The sequence below is a fragment of the Bactrocera neohumeralis genome, chromosome 6 (genome assembly GCF_024586455.1).
Source record: "Bactrocera neohumeralis isolate Rockhampton chromosome 6, APGP_CSIRO_Bneo_wtdbg2-racon-allhic-juicebox.fasta_v2, whole genome shotgun sequence".
Classification (NCBI taxonomy): domain Eukaryota; kingdom Metazoa; phylum Arthropoda; class Insecta; order Diptera; family Tephritidae; genus Bactrocera; species Bactrocera neohumeralis.
Window position 1 is genome coordinate 37,058,379 of NC_065923.1, and position 10,573 is coordinate 37,068,951.

At 35.1% G+C, this 10,573-nt stretch overlaps 3 protein-coding genes across 3 annotated transcripts; 2 read left to right on the forward strand and 1 right to left on the reverse strand.

Moving 5' to 3' along the window:
- The first annotated feature begins 2,279 nt into the window (after positions 1-2,279).
- On the forward strand, positions 2,280-3,222 carry LOC126761441 (protein TSSC4). Its single transcript, XM_050477580.1, has 2 exons — positions 2,280-2,646; positions 2,714-3,222. Exons 1-2 carry the CDS (start codon positions 2,380-2,382, stop codon positions 3,119-3,121), a joined length of 675 nt encoding a protein of 224 aa, XP_050333537.1. The 5' UTR covers positions 2,280-2,379; the 3' UTR covers positions 3,122-3,222.
- An 87-nt stretch (positions 3,223-3,309) lies between these two features.
- LOC126761439 (probable tRNA N6-adenosine threonylcarbamoyltransferase) lies at positions 3,310-4,895 on the forward strand. The gene is made up of 4 exons (XM_050477578.1): positions 3,310-3,697; positions 3,758-4,237; positions 4,292-4,500; positions 4,563-4,895. Exons 1-4 carry the CDS (start codon positions 3,583-3,585, stop codon positions 4,803-4,805), a joined length of 1,047 nt encoding a protein of 348 aa, XP_050333535.1. The 5' UTR covers positions 3,310-3,582; the 3' UTR covers positions 4,806-4,895.
- On the reverse strand, positions 4,896-6,207 carry LOC126761440 (alcohol dehydrogenase 2). Its single transcript, XM_050477579.1, has 4 exons — positions 5,874-6,207; positions 5,580-5,807; positions 5,332-5,505; positions 4,896-5,276 (listed from the first exon to the last, which is right to left on the reverse strand). Exons 1-4 carry the CDS (start codon positions 5,964-5,966, stop codon positions 4,980-4,982), a joined length of 792 nt encoding a protein of 263 aa, XP_050333536.1. The 5' UTR covers positions 5,967-6,207; the 3' UTR covers positions 4,896-4,979.
- Positions 6,208-10,573: the final 4,366 nt, after the last annotated feature.

A 10,573-nucleotide genomic window follows, 5' to 3' on the forward strand; every position in this document is an offset into this window, starting at 1 on the left:
ACAGTTTAGCGACGACCCTAAAAAGGCTTCTCCACTGCTGCAGTGATTCCGGCCTTCTCCCTGGAGGAAACCTACAAATAAAAAAGTCGCGTTAAACTAGAAGACATTCTCCGTACAATGACCTACGATAAAAAAAAAAAAAAAAAACAAAAATTAAAAAGATGGCTTTAGTCCGATTGAGTCATTCTAAGTAGAATTATGTATAGAATAAGCAGAACAAAACTTTGGATCGTTTGTTTTCCAGTTGTCACTGCAGCAAATTCGAGATATGTTGTTTGGAGAAAAATTGAAATTGCAAATTGAATTCTCTTGCAACTTGCAAAAATCAAAGCCAGGAAAATACCGAAAAGTGTAAAACGTCTAACAGAGGATCGGAATCTAAGCTATTATAGAGATATGTACATACTCCGACATATTCGATATAAGATTGGAGTAGAATTAACCCGATTTGATTATTTTTCCCAATACCACATAATATTAATATGCAACATGCTAAAAAACCAATCATATAGAGTAAAGTCAGCCGGATGTGCGAAAATTCTGATATATGAGGGCTAGGTCAAGTGTCCGGTCAAATTTATCTATTTTAGACACGAAGATACACTTTTATAAGTAAAATATGCTCTCTCATTCTCGTTGAGACGGCTCACAAATTGACCGATATACATACATACACTAAACGCATTTTTCGTGCAAAATTTCATCCCGTTATATTAAACGCTTCTTGATTTGTGTACTGGAAAGTTAAAGAATCAAATGGAATTTAATAATGTGGTATATGGGAAGAAGACGTAGTTTTAGGCCGATTTCGCTCATTTTCGTACTGTGGCAAAAGAATATAAAGACTATGCCACGTGCTAAATTTTGTCGAAATTGGTGAATCAGGCCCCTAGATATCCGATTTCACCAAAAAGTGGGCGGTTTCACACCCATTGTCTAATTTTCACACCGGCTCCTATAAAGGTCTCTAATACAATCTCGGAGATAAAATTTAATATTCTGGCATATTTAGTTATTTATTTATTGCGCTTTTGTTAGTTTTTAATAGTCCCGTTATATGGGGAGTGAACGTTTCATCCGATTTCATAAATTTTCTCAATGTCGGTACGAGATCTTATAAGATCTGCGCTCATTAAACTTAGTAGCGTGGCCAAACCCACTTTTTCAAAATTGTTTGCCCACAGGTGCACCTTGCTACTGCGATCCCTTTTACCAAATTATAGTTTTATAACTAAATTTAGTGCATAGTTATGACACTTTATAGGTTTTCGGTTAATGGCGGTTTGTGGGTGTGGCAGTGATCCAATTACTCCTAGATATCTAAATTTTTTCTCAAATTACAGCTTGCACGGTCGGACGTACAGGCAAACAGTCACCCGGATTTCAACTTTTCTCGTCACCCTGACCATTTATGTATGTTTATATAACCCTATATCTCGATTAGTTTTAGGTGATACGTACAACCGTTAGGTGAACAAAACTATAATACTCTGTAGCAACAGGTCGGAATAGAACTGAACGGCTACCATTTAAACAGCTATAACTCAAAAACTCGGATATCGATTTAATATTTAACAAATAGTTTTTTAAGATATAAAGTACCGAAATATGGAAACGATTTTTTTTTTTTAGTTGCACTCTTAGTGAATATATTTCACAATATTTATTAATATTTTCATATGATTAAGCCGAATTTTTAACGAGTTATGTCAAAATATTGTTTGTTTGATTTTATAAGTTTGTAGTTTAAATTTCATTTATCAGCATTGTTTTCCATTTCTTTCTGTTTCATTTTACAAACAATTCCACAAATATGAGCAATTACTTTCAAAATTGCATCTTAAAAATGTAAAATCGGGGTTGATATCAGTCTTTCCAAGTAGACTGAGTTTAGTAGCCATAGATAATATAAAATTATGTCACTCAGAGCTAATAGACTGGAAAATATACACTAGCCGCCTTACATATAGCATTATCAATTCTTGTTTATATTGGTAGGTAGTTTCTGAAATGCTGCATTTGACACATAAGTAGCACATTGCCATCTGAAATACTTCAAACATTTTTTATCTTAATTAGTCATTGAGTTTAATAATATTATATGCACGTAATCTATCAACTCTCAACCTTAAATGTTATTAATTTTTTTTTTAATGTTTATAACAATATTTCAGTTTACAAGCTACACTGCAACACTATTTCCGACGACGAGTAGAACCTGAGAAATTCCTCAATATAAATTTTGCAACACTGTTCTATGGCAACACCACATATGTTTTGATATGTTTTGTTTTGTTCCACAATTTTGAGCGAATTAAGTAAATAATTTATATTCTAAATTTAAAAAAAAGAGTAATCATTGATACAAAAATTATAAAAATGCAAGATTTCGAAGCCAAACGGAGTGCTCTATTCGCATGTCTTGATAATGCAAGTAAAGAATTATCTGGAACAGCTTTAGATCAAAGTCAGTCTGCAAACCCTACATTGGATCTGGTATATCGCCGCGGCACACCAAAAAAGAACAGGAACCTAATGTCTCCTGATAAAAGTCTATCACGAATGCGGGGAAAGGAAAGCATATTTAAGAAACCTGAGATGCCGTTATCAAAATGCTTGAAACCACGTAAAGTACCAGATTTTAAGGTAATTATTTGCATTATTGTATTATTTGGGGAAAACAGTACAACTTACCTCATATTTTGAACAATAGGTCAATCCACAAAAATGGACAAAGTACTCGCTGGCAGATGTGGATATTTCAGATCATACCAATACAGCCGCAGCATTCCAGTTCTTAAAACAAATGGATGAACAACTTGAAGCACGAGAACGACAAGACGGCACTTCCCTCGAAACGAATGCCAAAATTGAATTCAAGAAATCTAGCAAAATAAGAAAGCAGATGAGAGATAAGGAAGAAGACGAAGTTAAAGATGCTGAGGTTGACAAACCAAGACTTAAAGGGTCAAGAGTAGTTATGCCGGAATATGTTGTAGGGCAACAAAGAGATACAAAGAAGAAAAAGCAAGTAAAGTCCGTGGAAAATCAAACCCGTGCGGCAGGTACTTTAAGGCTCGATCACTTGCAAGAAGATGATGAAGATACTGAGGAGGGCTAAATTATAACCCAAATTATAGCTTGAAGAACCAGTTTATGTTGAGTTATCATCATAGTTTATACTATATTAGAAATAGTAAAATAAAATACATGTGAAACATATTTTCATATATGTTCTCTTGAATGCTCTAACATTTCAACATAAATGAGCAAACATAATTCAACATATTGTATTAAAAAGTTTCATATTCTTTACTTATAATTAGTCTATAAATTATTAATAAAATAATTTATTAAGTGATCCTTTGTTTTATAAACCAATAGCAAGCAAAATTGGAGAGTTGTCAACACTAGTAAAATATCTTCATGAACAGCTGATTTAGTGAAATGACAGCTGTTTGTTTACTTCAAATTTTATACAGGTGCTCTGATAAACATTGAAATTTGTACAATTTATATAAAAAAAAAACAATTTAATCCAATAAGTTTCTATATAAAACTTGTTTAAAATTAAAGTAGAAAATGGTTTGTGCACTGGGTATTGAAGGAAGTGCAAATAAAATTGGCGTGGGCATAATACGTGATGGAGAAGTTTTAGCCAATGTGCGGCGTACCTATGTGACACCGCCGGGCGAAGGTTGTAAGACGAAAATAATATGTTCTATGAATGTTAATTTTTAATATACAAATTTAACAGGATTTTTACCCAAGGAGACTGCTGCGCACCATAGAGATTTCATTCATCAACTTATAAAACAAGCACTGAAAGAATCACAACTTCAACCAAAAGACTTGGATGTCATATGTTATACTAAAGGTCCTGGGATGGCGCCTCCACTTTTAATCGGTGCTATTGTAGCTCGAACACTTTCTTTATTGTGGGAAATACCACTTTTGGGAGTGAACCATTGTATTGGTCACATAGAAATGGGACGTCTAATAACAGGCGCCTTGAATCCGATTGTGCTCTATGTGAGTGGAGGCAATACACAAGTGATTGCATATTCTAATAAACGTTATCGTATTTTTGGTGAAACGATAGATATTGCCGTTGGCAATTGCCTCGACAGATTTGCGCGTATTATTAAACTATCTAATGATCCAAGTCCGGGTTATAATATCGAACAGTTAGCTAAGAGTGGAAAGAATTATATCAAACTTCCATACGTTGTCAAAGGTTGTTGCTAAATCAAAATTATCTACTTAGTTATTTCATAATTTGTCTTCATAGGCATGGATGTAAGTTTCTCAGGCATTCTCTCACACATTGAAGACCTTGCCGATCCTAGCAAAAGGCGCAACAAACGTAAGAAGGCGGAAATAACTGTCGAAGAACCAGAGTATACGAAGGAAGATCTTTGCTATTCATTACAAGAAACTATTTTTGCAATGCTGGTGGAAATTACGGAAAGAGCAATGGCACACTGCGAATCGAATGAGGTATCCTAATTCTAAATCTGTACAAATAATTGCCATTAGTAACTAAAAGTTTTCATAAAAAGGTGCTGATTGTGGGCGGCGTGGGATGTAATGAACGTTTGCAAGAAATGATGCGCATTATGTGTGAGGAGCGTGGTGGAAAGTTATTCGCCATTGACGAGCGTTATTGTATTGATAATGGACTGATGATTGCACATGCAGGCGCCGAAATGTTCCGTTCAGGCACCCGCATGCCTTTCGAAGATTCATTTGTTACGCAACGTTATCGTACAGATGAAGTGCTGGTTACTTGGCGTGATGATTAACATAAATGTTATGTTATATATATGCAGTTTTTCAAAGTGACAAGCCAAAATGTTAATAAATTCGTTGAACATAAATTTTCCGAAAAATAATTATTTTTGTTTACAATTTAATAAGACACTAACTTTGTTAACATTGCTACATTGTAGAATTGTAATACAATATAAAGTTTTATTTTATTCATTCAACTCCCTTTCAATGCCACGCCAATAACTCTTCATTTCCATTGGGAATAGCCGCTTTCCTTCGATTATGTACACTTCGCCATTTTTCTCTTTTTCTAAAGCGCTAAGAATACAACGTGATACATCAGTAGCACTTTGCTTATTGAGACGGTCCAGCACTCGGTATGACTCATCACCCATATCGGCGAACAGGATCTTCTCCGTGAAATTGGTGAACATATCGGTAATGGTGGCACCCGGACAAATTGTAATGAACTTGATGCCAGTGCGATTCAAGTAAATGTCCGTCTGTAAAAGAGACAGTTTTATTCAGCCATTTGGTCTAAAATCACATTACACCTACACCCAAACAGCGTGTGAAATTGATTATTCCTGCTTTGGTGGCAGCATACACAGGCAGCAAAAACATCGGATCCAAGCCGACTACAGACGACATATTAGCCACAATGCCGCCATTGCCACCATGTTCCTTGCTCATCACATTAAGCGCAGCGAGTGAAGAATTGATGATACCACCCTATGAATTCGCGATAAAAACAATAAAACTTTATTTGAAATAATAAAAGTTAAAATTATTGTTTTTGTAATTACCAAATTGACCAAAATGGTGCGTTGCACATCTTGGTCGTTAAAGATTCCAGCTACATTCACAACAATATCAATCGAGCCAAAGGCTTTTTTAAGCTCTGCGTAAGTCTTCTCAATTCCTTGTCTATTCGCCACGTCCATTTTGATCAGCAAAATGGTTTGTGAAGGATGTGCTGCGCGCAACTTGGAGATATCTTCTGTGTTGTCTTGAATATCAATAATGGCGACTTTCTATTCAATGAAACAAAATATTATTAAATCATAAAATCTTGTGAGACATCACATTTGTACGTTTACCGAAGCCTCGTTGGCCAGTAGCTGCTTGCACACTTGCAAACCAATGCCACTGGCGCCACCTGTGATCACAGTGTTTTTATCCCGGAAAGCCATTTTGTATTTGAGGTCCTCAAGTGAATGAAACTTAACTAATTTCTGATATTTATTGAAATCGCTTTTGGCGGTGGAGCTTTTTTGTGTTCGCGTAGTATTTTCACGGTTGCTTCTATTGCTGTTGTTGGTTGAAGCAGGCGTTAGATCGGTTACGAATTTGCACAGCGTATTTAAAATATCCACTTTGAGAATTTATTTGCTAGAACTTAGCAGCCGGTCAGTGCTAATACTAAAGCTTCCGATATTGTTCTGAGCACTTATATACAGCATGAATCCAAATCGCTTCAGTGCGGCTTTTACGTCGGTTTAGTGGTTAACACATTGATGCCTCCCCAAGATATTTGATATTGATACATGATTACGAAATAAAATGCTACAAGTTTCGTAAATTGTTATTACTAAGTAATTACATGTACATATATACAAACTTGAATACAGTCCGTGTAAATATGTATATAATAGGGTGTTTAATTTAATTTATTATTATTGCTTTGCGGATATGTGGAAATTTTGTTTTTTTATGTTGAAAAATTTTTTATAAAAATTTGAGCCCTAATTTTGACTTTAAGTACTTACTTTTCTAATCTTTTCATTTTACACATTTTTTTTGTTTAAATTAGTAAACAATTGGTCTTGTCAAAAAACGTTCAAGGAAAGTTGTAGGAAATTAAATTTCGGACAAAATATGCTCATATCATTAAAGTGCTTTGTTACAGAGATTTTTTGTAAGAAATTTAATTTTTCGACAAGACCAATCGTTTAGTAAATTTTTTCGAAAATATCTGAAAAACGTGAAAATTCGTAGAGGAACTACTTAAAGGCAATATTAAGGGCACAAATTTTCAAAGAATTTCTCAACATAGGAAGCAAAATTTTCATGTGACCGCGAAGAAATAAAAAAAACGTTTAAATGAAACACCCTAGTATATAGTATACATATGTATGTATAGGAATAGAAAATATAAAATAACTTTTTATGTAAAACTAGGTTATTCGGAGCTAATTAGCAAATGCATAAGCAGTATCAGTTACAAAAACCAATATATCCCCATATAATGAACCTGATTGAGTTAGTAACAATATTTGTTTTGTAACAGTGAAACATGAATTTCCATTTGAGTTGTTTATAGACAGGACACATTCTTTTCAGATTTGAAATCCAGAAGGAAACGTTTGAGACCATATAAAATATATACATACATACATATGTGTATAAATGATCAGCTTGGCGTGCCTAGTCGATGTATGTATGTATGTCGTATGTATGTATGTATGTATATACGCAAACTAGTCCCTTCGTTTGTGAGAGATCGCTCTAAAAATTTGCGGAGGTCCTTTTCTCCCCAAGTAGCAGCGCATTTGTAGGAAACGCTGATACCGGATCATTATAACATATATGTATGTACACTGTTAAGGGGTTACTTGGGTTTTCTCGGGCAAAACACAGCCTTTTTCAACAATTTTTTTCTCATATAAAAAATTAAATATTTTATTAGAATTTTTTATTGTTACAAACATACATACATACTATTAACAAAAAAATTCTGACATTTTTTGGAAAAAAAAAGTATTTTAAACTCGACCATTGCGACGCCTTTCCGGTGACGCCCGGAAAAAGATGCGCTCGCGTTGGCAGGATAACTCAGGGTCATTTAAAGTAAAAAAATACGTGTTTTAGTTAAAACCTTAACTTAGAACTTGGACGAAGGAAATATAATTGAATTTAGATTTTTACATTTTTACAAAAAAATTAAAATTTCGCGAATTTTTTTTTCAAATAGTTGTAATTCTAAAAAAATTCTTTGTCCAAGTCTTTAAGAATGGTATCTTATAGACCTGTGAAAAATTTCATGAAGAAGACTGACTTCAAAAACACAGCTTCAAGGAAAACGCTTTGAAAGACGGCCTAGCTAGCCTCGAACGCACAAGTTCTTAAAGCTGTATCTCCGAAACTATTACTCAGATCAACTTAAAAATTGAAGACAATATTCTAGAGTTGTTGCAGAATGTAAGAAAACAACAAAAAAATCGACCTGTTTTGAAACCCGTAAACCCATGTAACTTAAGCAAACCCACCTATCGAAATTAAAACCTTATATAGAAATTATTTTATTTCTGAAAGATATTATAACTTCGGTTCGCTTGAACCAAATTAACGAGGAAATAAATATTTAAAAAGCGCGCGGTTTTATATTTGAAAGTTAAGAAGGTTTCTTGAGTAATTTAAAACCGATTTCCTTAATACTAATATTTAACAGTGATCTTTTCCCCATACTTATACATATCGACCAGATCAATGTCGAGATTTGTGATCACCTCATCAAAGCAAATTAAACTCAACAGATGCAAGTGGCTTTTTCTGCACGCGGTCAACGGCCATAAAAGCCTCCTTTTTATATATGAAGCATTGGATCTTACAACAAGATTTCGCTCCAGCTTACAAGCCAACAACCACCAAATAGTAGCTTAAAGGCAATATTCCAAATTTCTTAGCAGCAGATGAATGACCGCCCGGAAGTCCAGATTTCAATCCATTGGACTATAATTTGTAGTTGTAACATTGCCTTTCGAAAACCCACAGATATTTCGAGAATTTCAAAAAATCTTTGGTTCGAGCAGCTTCGTCAATAGCAACAGAAATTGTGCATTGATCAATAGCCAAATCATTTCAGTGTTTGAGTGAAAGCACCTATCAGTGGAATAAAATTTTGTACATTAAATAAACTTAAATTTATTAAAAAATGCGCCATTTTTAGAACGGCCTGAACTTTTGTAACAGAAATTATGGCAGGGCTAAGTATCATCTACCAATAAAGATAACGTCATTTTGTCTAATCGCGGTTGTCATACTTTCTTATGGATTTGTGTCAAATTTTGTCAGTGTGGTCAATAGGTTTACCATTTCAACATGTCATGCTTCACTTTGGAGCAACACTTGGAATTTGTCCAAGATTATTACGCAAAATCACGTTCTCCTGTGGTCACTATAAGTCGAAAAATCTATTAAGTCGAGGTTTACTGGCTTCGACTACAAACCAAATTATCGCTATTGGGTTTAGGAAACGCAATTTTGGGTCTTATATATATCGCAATGAGGCGGGGAAGGCCGTTACCACAGTCACTATTTCCAACAAGACGGTGCGGCGCCTCATGTTAACGTCTAAACAAAGGCACTTGAGTGCAAAATTTGGCAATTCGTTAAATTCGGGGAATGGGTCTAGAAGATGCCATTTAATGCCTCTAGACTATTTTAATTAATTATTTTCCCGGAAAATATAATTGCTTTCTCTGAAGTTATATCAAAGGTCTACACCAATAAACCAGCAGCGGTTGAGGAGGTCGAAAACAAGCACTATAGCCAAAATTTCAATGCTGCGCCGGGTCAACCGTGATAACCATTTGGCACACATATCGTTCGAATCCTAAATGGCATAAAATTATCTGCATAACAAAAACAAAACAGAACCCACTTTGACCATATATGAGTGTTTTATTTCATTTTAACATCACGTCGTTCTTGAAGGTAATGATAGAGTACGTGTTCAGAGTCTTCGATACACTCTGTACACGTCGGACAATATGGACTAAAGCCATGACGATATTTGCATAGGTAACTTCTAAAGCACCCATGGCCACTTAATATTTGGGTCAGGTTGAAATCCAGGTCCTCAATGTTGTCTAGCTATCCCCAAATATATGTCCGTAATCAGTGTGTGCGTCCACCGTCCTTTGCATGAAGTTTGCCACCGTTGCTGCCATATTGTGATGCTTTCGATTCTCTCCTCTCTTTTTGCTGCTGTAGAAAAGTTCTATATTTGAGCGAATTCGTCTCCCTGGTTGTCAATCGGTGTCGTACTGGCTAATACTTCAGCAGCGTATAGCTGAGCCGCCTGGCTATCGACTTAACGAGTTTTTCAATAGGGACGCTACAAAAGAAGACCGATAGGGACAGAAAACAACATTATATTTTTTCCACTCTTTTAACATTTCTCTTCAGTAAGGTTTGCTATTTCATTACAATTAGAAAATTATACAAACCAACTACGAGTCGAAATTACTAAAATTTACTATCGAAATTCCGAGTCAGTGGCCTTAACTTTAAGAGCGCTACAAAAGTTTCTTTTAAATAAAACAAAAAATGGTTGGAATATCAGGGAAATTCAATCATTCAATGAAAGTACATTCATACGTTCTTCATTAGTGACCATTGCATCCCAAAAAAATTACGGTTAGGCCGTACTTCTTCCGTTATGATCAAGACCGGCAAGTTACTGTGAATGGGAATTGCTACAGCTCAATGATAACCGAATATTTTTGGCCTGAATTCAATGATATGGACTTGGGCAATATGTGGTTCCAACACGACGGCGCCACAAACCACACCGCGAATGTCATAATCGTTTAAATGAAAACCAAGTTTGTTGAACGTGTTATCTCACGAAATGGCAAAATCAATTAGCCGCCTTGGTCGTGCGATTTGGCGCCGTTGGACTATTTCCAGTGAGACTTTGTCAAGTCTATGGTCTACTTATGACAACAAGCCAGCGACGATTGATGAACTTCGTACGAATAAGGAAAGTGAAATTGCGGAATATCGGCCGATTTAT

Coding starts and splice junctions, on each gene's coding strand:
- LOC126761441 (XM_050477580.1), top strand. CDS start 2,380: ATGCAAGATTTCGAAGCCAAACGGAGTGCTCTATTCGCATGTCTTGAT. Junction 2,647..2,713: donor GTAAAGTACCAGATTTTAAG/GTAATTATTTGC, acceptor TTTGAACAATAG/GTCAATCCACAAAAATGGAC.
- LOC126761439 (XM_050477578.1), top strand. CDS start 3,583: ATGGTTTGTGCACTGGGTATTGAAGGAAGTGCAAATAAAATTGGCGTG. Junction 4,238..4,291: donor ACTTCCATACGTTGTCAAAG/GTTGTTGCTAAA, acceptor TTGTCTTCATAG/GCATGGATGTAAGTTTCTCA. Junction 4,501..4,562: donor CACACTGCGAATCGAATGAG/GTATCCTAATTC, acceptor TTTCATAAAAAG/GTGCTGATTGTGGGCGGCGT.
- LOC126761440 (XM_050477579.1), bottom strand. CDS start 5,966: ATGGCTTTCCGGGATAAAAACACTGTGATCACAGGTGGCGCCAGTGGC. Junction 5,808..5,873: donor TACTGGCCAACGAGGCTTCG/GTAAACGTACAA, acceptor TTCATTGAATAG/AAAGTCGCCATTATTGATAT. Junction 5,277..5,331: donor ATTTCACACGCTGTTTGGGT/GTAGGTGTAATG, acceptor TCTCTTTTACAG/ACGGACATTTACTTGAATCG.